Source organism: Electrophorus electricus, chromosome 19 (genome assembly GCF_013358815.1).
Source record: "Electrophorus electricus isolate fEleEle1 chromosome 19, fEleEle1.pri, whole genome shotgun sequence".
NCBI lineage: Eukaryota > Metazoa > Chordata > Actinopteri > Gymnotiformes > Gymnotidae > Electrophorus > Electrophorus electricus.
The window spans coordinates 2,447,603-2,470,199 of record NC_049553.1 but is presented as its reverse complement, the minus strand read 5'-3'; the positions used below and the strand labels follow the sequence as shown (position 1 = coordinate 2,470,199).

The window sequence follows — 22,597 nt, the reverse complement described above, 5'->3', positions numbered from 1 at the left end:
GGTTTACTGTTTTTGCACTGGGTTCCACAAGTTGTATACCTTGCTGGATCATATTTTCAGGAATGTCTGTGGGAGAACTGTTCTTATGTCTCAAAGAAGATTCACTCAATTCAGAACATGTGTGTGTTTTAGACAGCTGGGCATTCTCTTTTTCAGGTGTTGTAAATTGTTTATTTTCTGTTAATTCTTTCTGTACCTGTATGTTCCAGTTGGTAGCAACAGGAAGTAAATTACTCTCTAATGCAAGTTTATTTGAGCTATCAGTTCCTAAAACATCAGCAGACTGTAATCCTTCTAAGACCTTGGGATCAGAACTAGAAAAATCTGATAATCCTAACTCATATGGTGATGGTCTGTTGACACCTAATGAGATGCCATCATCTATTCTACATTCTGCTTTTGATGGACCTTGTGATATTCTGTTAAGTACATTTACAGATGATATTGATTCAGGTGAAGATGGCTGACTCTTAGATACTGGTATGGGTGATATTGACCTGTACTCCCTGTCTGAAAGATCTGAATGAGGTGAGTCAGATCTATATCCTTTTATGAATGCATGCAATTCACAAATAGTTGAAGTAAATTTTGGTATTGGAGAATCTGATGAAAGAAGCCTGTGTTCATTTAGTGAGGATAATGATTCAGGTGATGAAGGTCGGCATTCAGGTGTTATTGTTGGTACAGTAAGCCCACATTCACTGTCTGAAAGATCTGTCTCGGGTGATTCAGATCTACATTCTTTCATAGGCATTAGCAACTCACAGACATTTTGAGCAAAGCTAGGTAAAGGTGAATCAGGGGAAAGGCACCTCCACTTATTCACTGATGCTACTGAGTTACGGCATGATGTTTGACATTCAAACATCCATCCTAATGACAGCTCGCAGTCTACATCTGAAATTTCAGATTGAGGTGATAATGACGCATGTCCTTTTACTTGCAATAGAAAGTCAGATACTTCTGGTGTAAAACTGGGTATCGGTGAGTCACAAGAAAGTGGCCTAAAATCATTCAAAGATGATGTTGATCCAGCAGAGGATGGTCTGTTAAAACAGTCCTCATCAGCAGCACATTGACTACATTCTGAATAATTCTCAGGGGATATTCCTCCGTCTAAGCTTTCACAATTGTACGACTCAGAAAATAAGGATCCGTTGGATTCAGGTGTAACTGATCTATACTGAATCCATGGTTCTGGAGAAAATGGTCTATCTATTTCATTAATAACTAAATAAGAGGTCTGTGGTGTGAACTGAGTATTTGATGTACACACAGCAGATATGTCATGTTCATCATTAGGTACACAACCTTCAGCATGCATTGTGAATTCAGGTGTTTTATGTTCACAAATTGGTGGTAGGGGTGAATTTGGTCTAAAATCAGGCAAGGGGGAGTCAGGAGAAAATAGTATCTCATCAGTACCTGATGATATGGATTTAGGTGAACATGCTCTTAATTCATCCAATAACATACATGAACCTGATCTGTACTCAAATGGTATCGGTGAGTCTAGTGGCAATGAGACTGTAGATACAGGTGATAAGGAATGATATTCATATAAAGACATATCCAGGCCAGCTACATATTCAGATCCTGAATCTGGTGACAATGATCTACATTCAGTTTGTGACAAAATACCTGATGAGAGAGGTATACAGTCTGAAACTGTGCCAGATATTGTGCTGGTCTGTCTATTTTGGGAGTATTCTAAAATTATTGGTGTTCTCTTTGAAACAGGCATGGTTATTTCATTATTTTGTTCTCTGGTACAACATTCTCCAGATTCAGTCACTACAGGATCTGAAGAAACATGTGTTTGCCCAATTACTGAGTCAAGTGACACCTGAGTAAGTACAGAAGAGACATTTACTGCAAAGTCACCCTCATGTTCAGGGAAGAGTTGATTCATTGGACATCTGTAAGTTTCCTGCATCAAATGTTGCACTTGCTCCTTAGTTGAAATATTTGTGTCAGCTGCCTCTGAGGTTGCAATAAAAGGTATGACATTTTGTTCAGCAGACAACTCTGACAACTCCAGAACTTGATCATCAGTGACTTTGGATAATTCTAAGGCCATTAGTTTACACCCTGGGTTAGCATGAAAGGTACAATCCACTTTATTCACACTGGAGCGCTCACATTCAGATGATTCAAAGGTCTCTGTAACTATGTTGATATTCTTGCTGGTTAACTTTGCAGAAACATACTTTTCACCAAAGAGAGTTCTGTAAAACTTCTCAGAAATCTCTTCAACATGGCGCTTTAGGTATTCCTCACTTGAGCTTTGTTTATCTAACATTCCTGGCACAGGCCTTGCCTCTGGTTTCTGGTTTGGTATATTAGCCACACACTGTGCTCTTGGCATTAGTGATGAAGTTTGTGCTAATGTGATGTTCTCAGAAGTCCTTTCATTTGATAACTGAGAGATGGTTTGTGAGCTGGGAGAAGCATATATGGAAAAATAATCCTCTGGTGCTTGCTCTGCAGAGAGCTCACTAAAATCTGCCTCAGTATAATCAGATTCCTGCAAGGTGTCCCCAAAATCTGTGAAGGTTATTAGCTTCTGGCTGAGTCTTTGGCTCCTTGATGATTCAGTGGCAGTATTATTCTCTCCAATATCCTTAATAATTGGGATGTTCATAGACTGACCACCAACTGCTCCCAGCTCTTCAAGAGGGTCATCATCAAATGGGTCTGAATGCTGTAGGTTCTCAGATGGCTGTTTGGGGACAGCTCCCTCTTTGTAAAGTGGGCCATACAGCTGAGACTGGAGCCTCCATGGCACAGTTTTGTACAAGGTAAAAAAAGGACTTACTTGTTTGATAGCGCCTGGGAAATGTTGCTTCAGACCAATCATCTCAAAACCAGACTGTGCTGAGCCTCCAAACATCCTGGCAAGTGTATTTAAATAAATACAGAACAATTTAGAAACTATTTGTTTGAATAATAAATTAAATTAATAAATTAAATATATTATTGCAATGGTAATGTTTTTCAAGTGACTTACTGTGGACTTTTAGCTATGTCTGTCTGCATTTTCTCTTTCTGGGTATCATTGAGGGAAGACATACTAGAAGAAAGATCCTCCACAGATACCATTGGAGGTTGCTGACAAGATTCTGGCCTTATCTCTGTATGCCTGCCTGACCTAGGACTGTCCATGTCTTCATGAAGAGCTGAAAAACCTAGATAGTACATAATTATAGTTATAACTTTAAAAAGTAAGATCATTCCAAGCTACAAAACAGTTCCTCAGTGGCAGGTAAAGAGTGATTTTATGGAGGTACTTAATATGACAGCAAATAGCCATGGTACTTTAGAGGATGTCATGATTACCTTCACTGTGATCCAATGATATGGTCTGTTCAATTTCTGCATAGGTATGTGATGACTGATCCTGAATGGACTGGATGATCTTTGTTTCAATCAGATGTACAATATCCATACGATTAATCTTTGTGAGTTTTGCGATCAAAGTGCTCTCTGTGGACAAGTTGAAAAAAAATCAGATTTGCATAAACATTTTTCATTTTTGACTACTACCATTTATCACAATGATTTACCACAATTGAGCCATTCTTCTGTGATTTCCAAAAACTTTTTTTATGGTGATGGACAACTCCATACTGTCAACGGAATTAGCCAAAATAAAAGTGCTTATCAACAGTCCTACCTGTAGCATTTGTTCCCTCTCTTTCTGTCCATAGGCTTATAAGCGCATGACTTTGGTCCTGTAGAGAGTTTGGATTTTCTGCCCTTATCTGATTAATCTGCTCTTCATCAAATTCAAGTTCACGAGCAAGCTCTAGATAAACAGTAGAGACACACTCAAATGTTTGAGCTAAATTAATTAAAATATTTCAAAGAACATAATTTGCAATTTCCAAAAGATTCATTGCCAAAATGAATAAAATGCCTTTGTACACACAATTCTGAATTACTGTCAGAGCAATGTTTGAAATTGAAATATTTATGGACATCTGTGATTCTCAAATTACTGCTCATTACTCTTCTAATCATCTCAAATGGGTAGTAGTTAATCCTGAAAAAAAAAAAATAATAATCTGAGCACATGTATACATCTGACTTATCGCCAAATACAAATACTATTTTTACCTGTCCAGCTGAAACCAAGGTGGTCAGCTATGACTGCCAATCGACTCTCTTTCCTATCAGCCTCATCCTGTAGGGCCACTGTAAACGCCACGGTCAAGACATAAGATTACACTACCAAAACATATTCTTATTAAATACATAACACAAATGGTCTCTATAATTCTGGTAAGAAGCAATTATTTCAGGGCAAAGATTCACAATGAATCTACACTGCATGTAAATGGAACATAATCACTGGCTTTCTCTTGATTTTAAACTAATTTTAACAAAAATGAATTGTTTTTACATGCTTTGAAGGATTTTAAATGAGGCGTCAATTATCACAAAGTATTTACATGACATTCACAAACAGAAATGACTTGATTGGCTAGGTGAATTATTTATTATATGTGTACAACTATTAGTAGTTCCACTGTCATTCATTATGTAATGAAGTTATTTTCTCTGACAGACACTATAAACTGCCAATAACTCATTCTGTAGTACTTTAAAAATATAATGCAATATAGCAAAGGTCAAGGAATAGTCACTGTAATTTGCCAGTAAATTTATGAATTTGTAGTAAATATCAGCAGTAATTACAGCAGGATCTAATTAGTCCCCTAATATAAACAGTCTTATAATGAATCTTAACAATACTATGACATAGACAAGGAAAGGAAACAGGCACAAACACAGTCCAAACGTCACAGAAGCACCACAAAGAGTTGAAGCTTTAGCTACAGAGACAGAGAGGCAGCACCTTCATCGTTAATGTGCTGAGGCAGATGAAAGAGAGAGAATGGGCCCCTTGAGATGGGGGATACCTTGACTTCGGACTTGCGCTTTATCAGCAGGGATTCTTTCCATCTGGGTCTCAACAGGATCATCCCATCGAGGCCTAATGACCAATGGGTCCTCAGGAAGAGGCATCTGCATGTCAGGGAAAGGCTCACTCTCTATTACTGAGACATCTATGGTGCTGCTTTCATCATCCGACATGGCAGCTGCCTCCTCTTTCTCTCTCTCTGCTTGAGCCAACCTCTCCACTAGTTTAGCTGCCTCATCACTAATCTCCTCAAAAAAATCAACAGAGTTCTTGCGTCTCTCAGTGGGCTGCTCTTTTTTGGCTGGTGTAGAAGTATGAGATGGTTGACCAGACTTTCCCCTGACAGGTAGCCTTGATGGTACTGTCTTAGATTTGCTGGACAAGTCAGTACTCGCTGGACGACTCTGGTCCTTTTTAGCTGGCTTCTTGGTAGAATCAGTTTCACAGTAGCTCCTGGCTTTGATAGACCTTGTCACTCTGGAGCTTATAGAGGGACCTGTGTCTGTCTCAGATTTTCTTCTTGTTTCATATTTTACAGACATCTTAGACTTTTTGTCCTTAAGAGATTCAGCCCGTTTCATAGATGCAGCATGTCCTGTTTCAGATTTGATAGAAGAAGCTTTTACAGGTATTCTTGATTTTTGCTTCTCCTCCTCTTTAGAGGAAGATGACTTTTTCTGCGTAGGGGCAGCGGGACCTTTAGAAACCAACTTGGTTTTTGATTTTGATACCCCTTCAGATGCTGGGGAAGTCTTTTCAGGGATTTGAGGTAATTTTATTACAGAATACTGATCCTCAGGAGAGGAATCTGAGGACTCTTGGTCCTGTTGGGAATAGACTGATCTAGTAACTGTGGACACTGCTGTCTGAACATCAGTTATGACAGTGTCGGAAGAGCATAGATCATTCCCCAAAAAGCTATCTTCAGCTACTATGTTTGTTTTAATTTCTACCACTTCTTTTTCCACTTGATTTGTATTTGTGGTTTTGGATGAGGCAGAAACTCCCATTTTTATGGGTATTCTAGACTTTGAGGCATCTGACTTAGCTGCTATTCCTGATTGATCATCCTCAGGTGGTGAGAACACATATACATCTACAGCCTCGTGTAAACATTGATCAGCTTCTTCTGATTTAATCTGCAAGGTTAAATCAACACCAACCTCTGCCTCTTCCCCAGTGAGGTCTCCACTAGGTTCTTCCCTAATGTCCTCTACAACTGCCTCTTCAATTAGCTGTTCTCCTATTTGAAAAAAAGCAAAACTTTCTTCCTCATAGCCCCTTTTGGTCATATCTATTGCACCACTTCTAGTCATCTCAAATAATTTACCCTCTTGGAAAAGGAATGGGTTTTGTTCATTTGTTGGTGTGCCTTCCTCAGTGGGTGTTCGTCCAGGAGTGGTGTCAGGAGAGGCCCCTTGTGACTGTCGATCAACCATCAGACCCAAAATCTTTTGCTCTTCTTCTTTTACTCTTGCTTCAAAGGCATCATCATCTTCCCTCATAGCATTCCAAGTATCTGCCTCTGCCCTTGCAGTTACCCCTCTAGACTTTGTTTTAGGAGGTTCCTCCTCTTCATCATCCTCTTCAGTGTCATCATAAATACATATTTCTGGTTTAAATGTTTCCCTTACTTGTCCCAAGATAACAGGCACAGAATTAGCTTCTGACTGTAAGCATCCCTTGCTTAAAACTATATCAGATGTCCCTGCATGTCTCATGTGATCACCTTTAACCTCATCTGTTATATTACATTCTGTTTGACTATGAGATCTGCTATCTTGTTCACCACCTGATGAATCTTCCTGCTTCCCACCCCTGTCAACATTTTTGCTTCCACTCAACTTTCTCAGGCTTTCCTCTTTTTGTTCATCAGTTACATTTGCTGCCCCTTTATTGCTGGAAGACATTTTGTACGTTTGTTCTAACTCTTTTGTACTAAGAGATCCCGTTTCTTTATGTAGCTCTTCAGGGATCTGATGGGCTTTTGTGTTATGTTTTTCTGAGACAGACTGAGGTCCCTCCAATGCTGATTCAGCTGTAGATGCTGCAGTGTGGGCCATGGTTTGATGAATGTCCTCAGCTGTTTGAGAGCTGTCATGCACACCTGCTGGAAAAGGAGAGGGAGGTTGTACTTTAATAGTAGGTTCAACAGATTGTGCTACCTCTGACCCTGTGTGTTTGGACTCAGTGGGCCCATGGCCATCCACTGAGGATGTTTCATCTTTGGATGCAAGCCCAATCAGTTTCATGCTTTCCTGTCCTGCTTCAGACACAATCATGGTCTGAGAGGACCAGATATCTTTATTGTCCTTTCTGCCTTTTGCATCTTGCTCCATCTCATCAAATGTTTTTATTTTGGCAGCCATTTTAAACATCTCTTCCTCTGGGGTGTATTTCCTCTGGGTCAAGCCACTCTCCGGCTCATCATCTTCCTCTGCATCCTCAGGTATGACTGATGCCTTTAAGGACATGGACTGGACCAAAGGATCTGGGGTTTTAGGATTGACCTCATAACTTACCTCTTCAGAACTTGGGGTGTCAGGGGAAAGAGGACTCTTACCCGAACTCGTCAGCTGAGATGTCTGCTCGCAACTGTCATCGTCGGCACTACCTTCCTGGTCTCTGAGGAGTCTACTGCGCAAATTTTCTGGGGGGAAGTCGGGAGCTTTGGAGGATGTCAGGTGCCCTGAAGTCACACTGGCTTGTTCTACTGTAGGAGGAAAGGCCAAGGTGGCATTCTGCTCTACAGGGCTGCCTTCTAGAGAGTCACGGCAAGGAGATTCTTTAGTCGGACTAGGCTCAATCGAGTCTGGGGATTTATGAGAGGAGTTATCATCCATAAGAGGACTACCCTCTAAAGAGTCCTTGTTAGTTATGGAGTCATCAGCTACTGGACTAATGCTCTCTGAATCCTGATGTCTAAGAGGCAGCACTAAACTTCTATGACTTTTTGAGTCTGCTCTTGTGGCCAGGGTGTCAGCAGAGGTTGATGATGGCTGACCATCAGAGTATTCTTCATCACTCAAAAAACTCTCTATTGTTTCGGAACCCCTTTTTGTAAGTTTCCGTGATTTAGATGGTTTAGATGATGCCAAAAGAATGTCCTTATCAACAGAGGCTTTTTCATCATCAAATGTAACAGTTTTGCCCCGAGAAGCACACACAGACTCACTTTTTGAGGGATAATCCTCTGCTTTTCTCAAATGTCGTAGACTTGCTGTAGATTCCAGCTTGTCAGATGTCTTTTGACCAGTGCACATAGAGTCAGACTGTTTACTTGTCTTGTCTTTGGTTGTATCAGTTCCTGCTTTTGAGATCTTTCCAAGTATAGATTGACCTTCCTGTTTCGGTGATGACAGGCTTTCAGGGCTTGTTTCTGGAGTCTCTGCCATGCCTTCATGTTTGTCACTTTCCTCTGAGCTCATGTGCACCTCTCCTTCACCTATACTGGCACAGGGTGAATCAGCCAGACCTTCATTTTTTAAACTGTCAGAGCTGTCTTCATGTGCACTGCTTTCAGGGCAACTATAAGGCCGAGACTCTCTGTGTTTAGGTAGATCACAGGGAACTGAAGTGGTCATATCTGACTGTACTGTAGGTTCTTCTGAGTCTAAGCCATACAAAATACTTTTATCCTGCACTTTTGACTTAAGTTGATGAGAACTGTCTTCAGTGTCTGTTGAAATGTCTGCAACAGGTGACACTTCACTCACAAGTGCTGAGGTTTCAGATAAGGATTGTGTGGACAGAGGTTCTTTTATTTCAACTGTTTTTGTGCTCTTTGGTCCAGAAGCTACTTTGTGTTCAAAGAGTCCAGACTTTCTTTTTGAAGGATCTTGTCCCGTTTGAAAAGCTTTCATGAGTTCCTTCACTGACATAGTTTCTTCTAGTCTCTCTGACTCTTTTTTTGGTGATTTGGATGGAGCTTGTGTTTTTTTGGGCCCTGATGATTTTTGGTCTTTGATTACTGGGGATGACTTCCTTTCAGAAGATCCATGAGAAGGTTTACTTCCATTCTGCTTTCGACCCCTTTGCTCCTCCTCCACTTTCCTCTGTAGAGCCTTAACTTTATCTTTAATTGAACCAATGGGTGTTTCCTCAACTACTGGTGACACAGGAGATTTTTTTTGTTGTGGTGGAATACTTAGAAGGGAATTATCTCCATGAGTTTTTTCTGTGCTTTCACTCACAGAACCTGCTTTTGAGCTGGATGTTTGAAGTTCATCCGTGTGTCCCTGAGGACCTTTTCTCCGAACAGGCTTTTTCACTTCACTTAAGTGCGTTTTAGTATCTTTGTGAATAGTTGGTATAATCTTTTTACCACCTCGGCGCAAAACGACTTCAGTATATTTTTCCTGGGCCACAGGCACCCGTGATGCTGTTCCAGAAGTTGCAGGCACATCCAGATGATCTTTAAGGGTTCCACTGACACCCTTTTGTCTCTGTGTCCCACGGCTGCCTCGAATATCCTTAAGGAGTGGCTCTTGGGTCTCAAATGCTGCCATCATTTTGGCCTCCTCGATTTCACAGTCTGAGAGAAGAACCCACTCCTCATCATTTGGTCGGCGTTCTGCTTTTGCTGACTCCTCAGGCATCTCATCCTCATATGTCCCACTCCTTAGAATCTCGCTAACTTTCTCCAAATCCTCTTTGACCTTTTCCATTATCTCAAAAGGCTCCCCTGACACCTCCTCCACCCCCTTTTCTAGATCACCCCCTTGCATAGGACTTGACTTTGCAGAAGAATCAGTGGTCAAAATAGCAGTCATTTTGATCAGATCTTGTTTCATCTCTGATACTTCAGATAATAAGTCTGGGCTTGCAAGGGCTGAAGAGTCTCGAATCAAGTGCGTTTTCAGGATCTCTGTAGATGTTTCAGTATCTTCATCATCTTCCATTTTGAAAGAGGACATTTAAGGAGCAAATTAACCAAAATTTAAATTAAAGGGGAACAGAGATTTAAAATGAGATCAGAATAGGACCAGCACAAAGTTTCATTGATCATAATAGGACTGGCTGAGGGAGATGTGAAGTAGATTCTTGGAGTATGTGAACCTGGAGGAATAATGAAATAACAACTGCAAAGCAAACACTAACCAAACCTAAGGACAATAGGGAAACAAGCAGGAAATAACTTGCTTATCCATAGTCTATACAAACACACACTCACACATGAGAGAAAAGACAATCAAACTAAATCAAACTGAAATCATAAGTTAACTGGAGCATTTAAAAAGAACCAACAACAAACACTACACTACATGTTTTGCAGGAGCAAAACAGATTGCTCAAGATATAACACTCATATCTAAGGAACAAGAAATAACAGAGAGAATAAAGTGAAATAAACCATGATTTCAAGAACACTTTTGTTCCCAAAAGAAAGCCAGTGATGTATGCTTGATTCTTAGGAATGAAATAATGCGAGGGATGACTAATAGCTTCTCACATCAGTGAAAAAATGCAAGGTCAGCTTAAATAAAAAACTTCATGAACAATCCCTGGCTGAATGCATTTTTTATTAATAGCAATACTATTAACAATAATTAATAGTTATCCATATATAATATGAATTGATTCATATGAACTATTAAATAAGAATTTATTAATTTATAAAAATTATTAATAGTATTAATGCAAATTTATTCATTGTTAATAAAGCTACCTGAGATAAAACATACAGAATAATATGAACAAAAAAATGTGCTAATGAGCAATGGAGAAAGACATGTTAAGCAACCAGCAAAACTGAAAGATGGTCATACTTAATGCACTCATTCATACACACACACACGCATGCATGCACGCACGCACACACACACACACACACACACACACACACACACACACACACACACACACACACACACACACACACACACACACACACACACTGTAAGCCAAGTTATTTCCATGCAAACCTAAGAGTTTTATTAACATGCAGCCTTGGGTAAGTTAAATGTCTAGTAGATTTTAACTCCAGTCCATGTAAACACCTTACACAGCTTTAATTAACCTATATAATATGGTAATTAGACTAAATGCCTATGTAGTGGTCACTGGATCATTCATGAAGGCACAAATACATTTTCAGGATCTACTAAATTCAAATAAATATATATTTGTATGGCAGTAAGCACAATGATTACTAAAAACAGGAAATGGGGGGGACAGTTTGCTTTGCAGATTGCTATATTAAAAAAAAATGATTGAGGGTAAAAAGTAATTACAACTGAAAACAAACATCCCCACAGAATGAATGAAATCTCATGCTCCATGTTCATGCAGTATCTCTTAAAATTTTAATACTTGAATCGAGTAAAAGCTTCGTAAGATAAGCCATGTAATGCCTATATTTCACTATTTGATGGTGTTTTGGACAAAGATGGAGTGATGACATTTAAAAGACCTAAATAAGAGAAATCCAATCTTAAATAAATTAAGCAGGATATTTTAACTATTATATTCCCATGTTAGTTAACACTGCACAGCTTAAATATTATTAAAATCATTGTTAGAAATGCTAATGAATACCAAGGTATGTGAGTTATTGTACAGTTGTTAATTGGTAAATTAATTGGTTAAAAGAGAACATGTTTAATGATGGAAGAAATACTACAACTACAAAAATTAAATATCTTACATTTGCCAAGTGTTCGACTGGTCTGCAAAGAGAAACACGTGAAACAGATTCAATCAGTTGTTAAATACAGATAAGAAGTATATCGCTTTTATAGTTTCAAAACAACCATGATATTATAGGAGAAAACATTCTCATATACTCTTACAAAAGTAAGCAACGGGGAACAAATAAGCAACATAAAAGAAATAACTAAACCAATTTCATTTCAAATCTATCCAGAATTTTCATGTACAGCTCAGTGTAGTGAGCTATATATGCAGCATTTCAGGGGAGCAACAATCAAAAATTTGTAAATATCTCATCCTTAGCCCATTGTATTTTATTCATGATCATCATTTAATAATTTTAGTGACAGACCTTAACATTGATAAAATTAGCTGTGTTTCCATAGTGTTTTAGTTGTTTCTGCGTACTATGCAGCGACAACCCGGCCATGACAATCCAGGTGAAATAAAATCAGAGAAAAATGCAAAAGTTCTGCAAACATTTAAACTACAAAGGAAACAGAAGATCCAACAGAACTGATGTTAAGAGAAGAGGAAAATATCTCCACAGTTACCTCCTCATCAGGCTCTTGGTCTGAATCTGATTCCTTTGAGGAGCAAAAAGCAGCGAAAGACAGAGGGGGGCACGGAAAGAGATAAAGAGAGGGATAAAGGACAGAGAATAGGAGAAAGAGAGCAGGCAAAGCAGTTACCATAGCAACAGAACTCTTAAGCCAGCCAATGAGGCATGGCATGGATTGGAGGAGGGATATGTATGGAGGACACACAGAGTTGGTTGGAAACTTTTATCAAAAATGATACAGAAGTAAATGGAATGACAGGTTTTGTAGTATAGGAGTATTTCTTTAGGTCTGCATATACAGCCTTAAATTCATTTGAATATGTGTCATTTGTTAACACTACTGATTATTTGAAAAATACCCAACCAAAAGGCCAAAATCTAACCATAACCACAGTCTAAATCCTAATTTAACTGCATTTTAGTTGATCCAAATATATGAATACCTGTAGAACTTACATAAATACGGTAGATAATCCAAGAGTAGTAGTATTACATGTATGTTAAAGTCTATAGCACAGCAGCCCAAAACTATTTACACTGTTATAATTCCTCCTTTGTGTTACAGGTATATAGTAAATAGAAACATATCTTACTATAACATTACATAGATTACATAATAAAAGGTTAATCTGTAAGTCCAAACTGTTTGTTTCAGACAAAAAATATTGAAATTACAAAAATAAATATTATAATCATGCATGCATGGAACAATTTTAATAGAAACACAGAAGTCAGGAAAATGTGTTCACAGAGACATCAGATGTATTGGTCTGGTTATATTTGTATGTGTATGATTTCATCAGCATTATGGTAGGTACAAATAAATTACCTTTGAGTATGGTGGCAGAGTGATATTTAAGTTGCATATAGCATTATGGGCCAAACTCCTATATGATCTTGGTTCTTTCATGAATGACAACCGACCACAAGGCTCCTGAGTGTTGTCTCTGATCTGCAACATTTCCAACAAGCAGCCAAACATAAAATATATAAACAAATTAATAACAACAATAATATACAACTAATAACAAGCTTTTAAAGTAGGGCAAAAATTGCCAGTACAGCTCCCTCAGAAATACATTTACACCAAGGATGGTATTAGTAGCTTACTAAATGAACAAATCATCTGAATTAATAGAAGCATCTGCTTTTGTGAGAACAGGAAAATTGCAAAAGCACTAAAGTGCAAAACTATGTCAGGTAGTTCACCTTTATAAAGAGGGCAAGTCGGTTTTCCTTGAAGGCAAAGAAACTGAAGAGATGATGCTGACCACTCTTGGTGAGAGGGACTAGGTTTCCAAAGCAGTCTGCATATATCGGTTTTCCTTCTAGCACCTATAATTAGCACAGGGTTTATCTTGGAATATAAAGTTTTCTTTCTTTAGACATTTTATTGGGTTTTTGATTTTTTGGGAAGCTATGTAACTCCTTTGTCTGAATGTGAGTTTGAAGTTACCCAGTGAAAGAAATGTCCCAACTAAAGAAATAGACCCAATCAAAGCAGTGAAAGATGTAAATGTAATTACAATTACATGGTCTCCATAATCTTTAGCCAACAGTTCTTGTGAGTATGTGCATTTGAACAAATCAAACACACACCTCCACATCTCGACTGCGAGCCACTTCTGTGAAGTTCTCCTGCTGTTCCAGGGTTTTGTCAATCTTGTCATCAGTCATACAGAAGCAGCGCAGGCGTGCCTCTATGGGGTCATGCGTTTTGGCAAAGATGACAAATTTGGCCATGTACGGAACACAGATGATCTCTCGATACACCTGTGTGGCAAAGTTGACCGACTCCTGGGCCTGCCGGCAGTCTATCAGCCAGAATCTGAGCAGCAAAAGGTGGTGGATGTGACAAGTAAATACAACTTTGATTGTCAAAGTGAAGTGATAGTTACAGTTTTTCCTCAAAATGTATTGATAAATTGAACCCAAAGTAAATAATGCAATTAAACCTCCCAGTATTTTCAGGACCTACCTGGCAGACACGTTTGTGGTAAATGACACACATTCATTAACAAAAGTTAAAGGTGTGGTTCCTGTGATGTCCTCCCACTGAGCTGGCGTGGTTCCACCTGGTTATACACAGAGCAGTTTTAGTACTATACTGTAAGAAAAAAAAAAATATTTTTGAAGGTAAGAACTGAATTCTCAAATATTTATGCTGTTTGTATGTTTGGGACCATAACAGTTGCAAAGCCATACGTGTTGTCTGTTTTAGGAATAAATGCAATAAACATCATATAAAGTAAGATTATAGCATGCATCATGTTTTCTAACTCTTTCTTTGTCTAAACGTTAATGACTCTGTATTAATTTGTGCATGCACACACACCTGTGATGCTGCACAGAAGTCGAAGTGTTGGTGTATCTCCTCCAAAGCCATTGAGTATGGGGTCTGTGGAACTTTTAGGGACAGGGATGGTCATGGTGATGGGTTTGTGGAACTTCCTCCTACGAGGCTCCAACGTGACTATAGGACTGAATATAGCTTTGTTTCCTAAAATCTTCCTCACCATGTCCATGTTCACAGGCTGAGCCTGATCAATAAACAGAAGTAGGTAGATGAATAACTACCCTGGGAATATTAAATTCTTTTTACAAATCAGTGATAGATAACTTTCCAGAAATGAAATCTGAACTGACTGAAGGAATCATTTTAACTGAAAGTAACAAAGTTGAACTGCCTGAGCACTGATGATCACCAGGTCAAAATCTTTCTGCATAACATGTTATATAATTAAATGCAGTTATAAAAAAGCACCATACAGCAGCTACCTGTAAACCGACTCTTATACGTTTTGTGAGCGCTCCTTCAGGGAAGACAGCCTGAACCTGTGGCACCACAGTGCTGCTCAAGATCCCACCCTCTGGGCCAATCAAATTACTGTCCTGTTTGATCCGTGACACCACTGCAAAGTATTGTGGGAAGTCCCGAGTGATTATGCGGCAAATCCGCTTCCTCTCCAGCTCCTCTGGAGTGTCCAGGTCTGATGAAACAGGACAATAGCATGGGAAGAGTGACATGTCAAGCAAATTTAGCAACAACAAAAAAAAAAAGTGTAGGACAAAAAAAGATAACGAGAACCGCTGTGGGGACTAATTCATGATCATTTAAGCAGCTGTGAAGAATGGACAAATTAGAAAGTAAAAAGACAGACTGCATTCTGACATAGGGCTCTCACCTTCATCCATGCCATTGAGGACCTGGTTGAGCTCCTCCTCTGTGTGTTCACAGTGATGCTCCTTCCAACTTTCTCCTGTCTCACTGCGCAGGATCACCAGCTCCCTCTCCTTCCCCCTCAGAGCAGCAAAGTGGGGGATCTCCACAATCACCGGTCTGAAGGCCAGCAGAACCAATGGTGTTTCATGCAAACAGAACCACGTAAATAGAACTTGCCGAGGTTTAATGTGCCTGTGTTGCATCTGCACTGCCATACTGCTGGAGTGTTTCAGTGTGTTCATGTGAGAGACATCATGCTGCACAGTAGGACCACCCAAAATGACACAATAAAATCACCAATATTTAAATAAACATTAAAAGCTAACCATAGGAGCTAAAAAGTCATTCAAACCTATATAAAAGCATCAGGCTGGTATGCTTAAAAATGTGCTCATGCCAAGATAGCACATATGCTAAAAATGATTTTGCCATCATGATATGTCCAAACATGTTAAAACTACAATGGAAGTCAAAACATAATTTTTTGCTTCAGCTTCTCCTGGGTCATCTGCAGTTTTATCCAGAGTATTTTGAAGATAAACAACTATAAACAACATTCATTACATATATGTTACTACACAGAGGAAAAAAAAAAAAGTCTGGTAGTGTTTAACCCCAGATTCTTTACATTTGGCTACATAACATACAGAATAAACTTTCCAAGTGTAAAATAGGTCTAGGGCACCTTTACTCATATACAGTCATGTGTACTTTGGTATAATATTACCGTTATAGCAACATTTACTGTTCAAAGGTGCCTTTTCAAGTACGTGATTAAAATGCTCGCCATGATTTGAACCAGCTCCCCTAAGAGGTTTTATAACAGGTTTAGACACATCTCATGATGCAAGGCCAATACATGAAAGGCAAAACCACAGTAAATCCAAAATACACAGTCATCACAATACACTACCACAGCCAACTATCGACACACTCACTGAATCGTGGACAAGAGCAGAAAGGAAGGACAAAAAAAGAAGAGGAGGAGAAGAAGGGATATGGGACCAGCATCCATGGATTGTTTCATATGTGTCACTCCTACCCCAGGAATTTGGTCCCTGGTGGCCCCAGCTGAAGGATGCGGCTAACCAAACTCTCACCCTCATTCAGAGGGGGCGGGGCAGTGGGGAGATGGAGTTTACTGCCGTCCAATAGCAGCAGTGGAAAAAGAGAGCACAGATGACAAACAGTTTGGGGGTGGAGTCCTCATCTTCAATGACACCATTTATCGAAGCCTTCCTGTCAGTGGGGTACAACTGGCCCACATATGTAAATAATTTTTAAAACTCATTGTACTGAATTGTGTAGGTTGTTGCAAATGATATTTGCTTCAATATAATTAAGTAGAAAATCAACTTTTAATCCAGTTAAAGAAAAAATCTACTGGTATATGTTTAACCAAAATAAACATATCAAATCAATCATGGAGCCTTCTCATAAGGGGGAGTTTGGCTTTATAAAATGGTTAACCAACATTTGCATTTATCCTTAATGCAAGCTGTGAAGCAACCAAAAGTCTTGAATGTTACTGCAAGAGTGATTGGTTAAGCGCAGACAAGCAAGAGAAGCTTTGTTTTCACAGAAAGCAAAGAAGAAGTGAGCACTTGAATTTTACACATTAAATAACGAAGTGGTGAGCACTGGGCTTTTACGCATTAAATAACAAGAAGGATTACAGCAAAAAATATATAATCATATAATTGTCTGTCATAAGCATTCATCCCACAAGTGCAGCACCTTAAACAATATCTTATAACAGTTAAAAGCAAGATAAAATAGCTTTATTTAAGTGTTGTCAGGTTACTAAGTGTTGTCAGTTACATGTTGTCAGGTTACCATGCCGAAACTACTATAAGATCAGAAAATCTTACCCGAGGAACTGGGCACCAGAGGGCCCAACCTCTATCAGTCTGCTGGCCAAACCTTCTCCCTCCACCATGGGCGGCATGGTGGCCAAACGATGGCGCTTCACTAGGCGACAGGTGACCCGGGTCGGGGCGCTGCACTTCCTGGGCGGAATGATGATGCGTAGGCCATTGTGTCGGCACCCTCGCATGGCTCCGCCTCGCGCGTCTACCATGAAGCTGACGAGGAAGCTGAAAGCCAGAGACAGCACTGTGTCAGCACACACAATAGCATGGCATCATCACCAGCAGCTGAGCAGACATTTCTCATTGCTTTTGCACTTTTTTCCACATGCAAAAACACGCAGCAGCACAATCATTTGGTGGTAGTTGGGGGAGGGGGGTTCATCACAACACACCCGCAGACACGTTTCGATGTGTAGGTGTTACAATGAAACAGTGCACACAACAGTGGAATGACTCCGCAGCATGCTAGAAATGTAATGGCATACTGTCAGGATTAAAGGGGGCACAAGAGGCCTTTATGACAATGAAAAACACATTTCACAAACAGCACAACAGTCATAAAAAGGAACAGAAGTGAAATGACATCATGGTGTGTTAACTTCCTGGAAAGTGAATGGCTCGTAAAGCATTCAATACCCAACAAATGTTGTGAAATGCTTTCATGTCCCACATTAATAACCATGTTGACCAGATAATTACTGTGAATTTAACATGCTGCAAAATCCAGTCTTATAAAATCTGGTGCATCTCTACATGTGGGCTTAAGCAAGTACACATTAATGCACAATAGTACTGACCACCAACACAGTTAACACAAAATAACACAGTTAGTTTAGGGGAAGGTTACAAATTAGCTAGTGCTGAATATTCTAATGCACTGTTACCCAAAATGGGGTGTCCAAAAAGTGCAAAGCCAGCATCAAATTTGTTAGCAGGTTTCTGGGGCAAGACATGTTGGTGAGATGACGCATGCATTCACGGTCATATAGTTTGACTTTAACCTGCAGTGCTTTTGGGCAGCTCAGATGATGATATCTTTAAAACATTATACACATTTGATGCTTTGAATTTATAGCTGGGTTTGTCGTAAAAAGGTTCCTGACTATCTGTCTATCTGCATGAGAGCCAAGAGGCAGAGCAGGTATGACAGAAGCTCACTGAAAAAGGGAGGGGGCAGGGTAAAAGATCATATGTCAAAGTGCGGCCAGTCACCTGCTGTTGTCATGGTGATGGCATGGAGAGGAAGGGCTAGAGACGGAATAAAATAGCCATCAGAGAATGAGAGGAAGAGAGAAAGAAAGGAGAAAAGAGAAACCAAGAACCAAAGAACATACAGAGAAAGCAAGATAAATAGATATTTAACAGGAATTGGAAAAATTATGAAAACTGGCCATGACTTAATCCATTAAGATTTGAAGCAAGTAAACTGTAAAAATATAGAATATGCCAAAAGTTGCAATTTACTAATTACATACCCAAACATACATTATGAAAAAAAATGACTGTTATTGGTCAAGTCAAATTGCCTAAAACGATAATGCAGGTGATATTTATTAGAACAAAATTAACCATTAAATATAAAATGTAAAAATAAGTTGACTTCGTCTACTCTTTTCTGTTTCGCAGAGATCAGCAAGTTAACAATAAATGAACAAATGAGACACTGCTGTCTATTACTGTCAAAATAGTTTTTCATGCAATATCGAACTTCGCTATGTTCAGTTTAATTTTCCAGATTTAATTTGTAGTATGGATCAGTGACAAACCACCAAATGGTCATGACCTAACTTTCATAACAATTGCCCAGCTGGCACACATTGTGAGCATGAGTGAGCATGTGGCGTTGTAGTCCATACCCGGAATGGGCGGGGCTGGAGGACAGTGCTATGTTGTCCAGGTTGTCTGTTCCCCAGCTCAGTCTGTACGAGTCCATCTCATTAGCAAGAGATGATGCCTAGAGACAGAAAGGTGAGAGGCTTTTTAGGGTGACAATTAATATGTATTGTTATTGTACTGTTGTCTACACTGGTCAATTTCAAAAGGTAGTTAATTAAATTGTGGTTAGAAATCAGGTCATGGAACTTTAATAACGGCCCACCCAACAGGAAAATATGTGAAAAATTTGTCAGCAGCATCTGAAGAATCTCTCAATGGAGTCTGTATATTTTACCTGGTAACTGCGGATTGGATCATCATGCTTTGGGGAGTAATAGCCATGATGAGGGGAGGATCTGTCCGTACTGAAAAGACAGTTGAGAGAGCCAATGAGCTGGCATGGTGTGCTGCAGGAGCTCTGGCAAACACTGGCATTTTCACATTTAGAGTGCAGATTGCAGCAGCATATTGCCCTCATACCTTTGCAACCGACTGCGTGAGCGTTGCAGGAAGCACAGGAGTGAGATGTTAGTGGGAAAAGTCATAACCTAATTTAACCAGCCATTTTATGTCATTTTTAACTACTTTAACAAAAAAGGAATTTGTCTTGTTCGACTATACTCAGTACAGTGAGATGTAAAGTAAAGCTATGTGAAATGATGGAGAAAAAAAAAATTATCAAGCTTGCAAAATTCTTAATGGATGTTTATATCAAGCTTCATCCAAGTCATCATTGTGGATTACAGTACACCGGTTTCATGATGCGTCTATGCGGAGATACCTGTCGGATCGTCCTTCCAGGCTGAAGCGGAGGTAATTCATGCCGTCCAAGTACTGGCCAGGCAAGGAGTCATCTCCCAGTTCCCTTAGGTCTTCTGCTCGCAGGTACTCCCCTCCATCACATGTCATGGTGTCATCGCCTATGACACACACAGAAGATGGCATTACCTGAAGGTCCTCATAAACCACTGCAGTTCTCATATTCAAATCCATGGAGGGTACAATACACTCTCTCTCTCTCTCTCACACACACACACACACACACACACACACACACACACACACACAAATATGCTAAAACATGGGATAGTTGCTCTAATGCCTTGGGCATTAAGACACTGCTGTGCTACCATATAGGTAAACACACAGGCGCATGCACAAAATCACACATATATACACACACACTGCAAGACACTAAATAGAAAGCACACATTTTCTGTTTTGTCATTAAACAAGGCTTGAATTAATCATCAAAGCCTCTACGACTGATCTTCCTCACAGCACCCTACGTGACTTAAGGAATATGGCTTCAGCAGCTGAGTGCTGAGATAATGTGTAAAAATAACAGCACCAGTGCTGCTGTTGCCATTTATGACCAGTAGGGAAAGTACTTCAAAAATTGGCATAAAGCAGCAGGGAAATACTGACAGAAAATACAAAACATATTGTAGACTGAAAGTGGACTTCTCCTGTCAATAGCATACAGAGAGTAGCTGCCTAGAGAGTAGAACAATAATGGATATTTTTAAAAGAAAAAGCATACACCACTGTAATGCACCAAGTCTACTAAGTCTAGGCATGTCAACACGTCAACTTCAGTCCTCCTCTGGCCGAGACGCTATTCAAAATATACCCTTTTAGCCTTGTTTCTGAATACCTTCATCTTTACCAGTATCCTGTGAGAGCTTGCATCTAAAATATATACATACACCCTCATGGCCATTTGAATGAAGACAATGATACATCACAGTCATTCAAACATGCAAACAGACCCTCACACTGGTCAGGTCTTCACATACAGTATGTTATCCGAACCCAGAAATAGCTGTTACACTATTTGGCTGTACTATTGCTCTTTCAAGTAGAACTCTGAACACCTATCATGTCACACAGAAAGCTATCATTAGACAACATTTACTACGAGCATTAAATATGCACTAATCTTACTCATTATTATTGATAAGACCTCAAATGTTTTTCATTGAACAATGCTGTTGCCAGTTTCTCTGAATAAATACAAAAAAAAACACTTTAAAGTAATATGCTGACAACTCTATCACTCATATATCAGACATGTATTATACACTTGTTTGATACTATTTTAATATTTGCAATTCAATTCACATCCCATAATAATCAATGACTTATTGGTGGAATAATTTAATGAGTTTAATAATACATTTAATAATAATACATTTCTTCCTGAATTTTGTAAGATTCTTAGAATCTCTACTTCAAGCTTCTTGAAAGTGAAAATAGATTAAATGACATGGATGGATGTAAGGGAAGATGTGGCATGGTATTAGGGCAATGTCACTCAACTCCTTAGAGTCTAGCTTCTCCCTTGGGTCATAACTTGCTTTGTTTTGAATGGGATAGTCAGTAGTGGGTATGTATGGCTTCAATGTTAATGTGTTGGTCATATAATTTCTGACCTTAACCTCCTCATGCCCAACTGAAGCTGGGATAAAATCTTTCTGCACTGTTTGCTTTATTTTTTACCAATGTGACACAAGTTAGTAAGTTGATACTTAAATGTTAATACATAAATTATTCATACGTTACCCATTAAAACTGTTAGGTATTGGAGAATTGCTTTTTAGCATCACACTTTCTGTTCTCAAATTTAGTGAGATGATAAACACAACAAAGCAGTGCTTTTAACCCAGTGCATCGCATGCTAGGTGTACCATAACACAGTGCTCAGTTAAAAAAAAAAAATCAATCATCCCTCAATGCAATTAAACAATTAATAAACTCAAACCCCCAGTGAATCTGCACCGCAACCAAGCATGACCACAGTAACACCATGTACCTTCATCGAAGGAGTCATCAGATATAGTGCCATCAGGAGCCTCCTTGAGCACTACATGACATTTTATGTTGGTAACTCATGAAAATGAGAGTAAATTTTAACACTTTCTCTAACCTTTTAAAAGTATATACAATGAACTACTGTTTTTACTGTCATTTTGGAGCACTGTGATTGGCTGACTGTGAAACTCACCTTCCTCATCTGACACGTCAAGGACTTCAGTCATGGTCTCTGGCACATTGAGCTTGTGTTTCTCAGTCACCGTCTGTACAAACACCATTATCACACACATAGGAACTGTAATGCATTGGGAAATGATGTTTATAAGACATTTTAAATGAGACTTACTGTTGTAGTGGTTATGATCTCTTCTGTGACCACTCTCAGTGTATCAACCACCGAGATGTAACCAAGGCGACGGGCTATAGCAAGAGGTGTGTTTCCATTCTGTGGTACAAAATACAAGTCATGGCTTAGTCAATGAATGTTTTCTACTGTGTATATGTTTTCGTGTGTCTGTGTGTTTGTGTCCCCTTACCACAGTAGTGGCATTGGGTTTAGCTCCATTTTGCAGCAGGACATTGATAATATGTGTGTTTCCCTGTTGGGCAGCTTGGTGAAGAGGTGTGTATCCATTCTACAAAAAGAGAATACAGCAAATTCGCCTTTAGAA

The 22,597-nt window shown here is 39.3% G+C and overlaps 1 protein-coding gene across 6 annotated transcripts in view; it reads right to left on the bottom strand.

Moving 5' to 3' along the window:
* The window catches only part of ank2b (ankyrin 2b, neuronal), a 74,008-nt gene that overhangs the window by 14,729 nt on the left and 36,682 nt on the right, over positions 1 to 22,597 (bottom strand). For 3 of the 6 annotated variants that reach the window (XM_027013113.2, XM_027013114.2, XM_027013115.2), the window contains 25 exons: positions 22,463 to 22,561; positions 22,273 to 22,371; positions 22,117 to 22,189; positions 19,891 to 20,029; positions 19,590 to 19,601; positions 19,405 to 19,474; positions 19,091 to 19,188; positions 18,447 to 18,482; positions 17,235 to 17,459; positions 16,406 to 16,504; positions 15,326 to 15,480; positions 14,919 to 15,130; positions 14,476 to 14,680; positions 14,119 to 14,215; positions 13,740 to 13,968; positions 13,350 to 13,475; positions 12,970 to 13,092; positions 12,133 to 12,165; positions 11,574 to 11,595; positions 4,926 to 9,821; positions 4,120 to 4,197; positions 3,677 to 3,808; positions 3,340 to 3,486; positions 3,011 to 3,188; positions 2,819 to 2,894 (listed from right to left, as the gene is read on the bottom strand). In XM_027013113.2, coding sequence (XP_026868914.2) covers positions 2,819 to 2,894; positions 3,011 to 3,188; positions 3,340 to 3,486; positions 3,677 to 3,808; positions 4,120 to 4,197; positions 4,926 to 9,821; positions 11,574 to 11,595; positions 12,133 to 12,165; positions 12,970 to 13,092; positions 13,350 to 13,475; positions 13,740 to 13,968; positions 14,119 to 14,215; positions 14,476 to 14,680; positions 14,919 to 15,130; positions 15,326 to 15,480; positions 16,406 to 16,504; positions 17,235 to 17,459; positions 18,447 to 18,482; positions 19,091 to 19,188; positions 19,405 to 19,474; positions 19,590 to 19,601; positions 19,891 to 20,029; positions 22,117 to 22,189; positions 22,273 to 22,371; positions 22,463 to 22,561 — 7,659 coding nt within the window. Of the gene's footprint in view, positions 1 to 2,818; positions 2,895 to 3,010; positions 3,189 to 3,339; positions 3,487 to 3,676; positions 3,809 to 4,119; positions 4,198 to 4,925; positions 9,822 to 11,573; positions 11,596 to 12,132; positions 12,166 to 12,969; positions 13,093 to 13,349; positions 13,476 to 13,739; positions 13,969 to 14,118; positions 14,216 to 14,475; positions 14,681 to 14,918; positions 15,131 to 15,325; positions 15,481 to 16,405; positions 16,505 to 17,234; positions 17,460 to 18,446; positions 18,483 to 19,090; positions 19,189 to 19,404; positions 19,475 to 19,589; positions 19,602 to 19,890; positions 20,030 to 21,924; positions 21,976 to 22,116; positions 22,190 to 22,272; positions 22,372 to 22,462; positions 22,562 to 22,597 lie in introns of all 6 variants that reach the window. The other 3 variants (XM_027013111.2, XM_027013112.2, XM_035536692.1) reach the window with 2 other exon arrangements.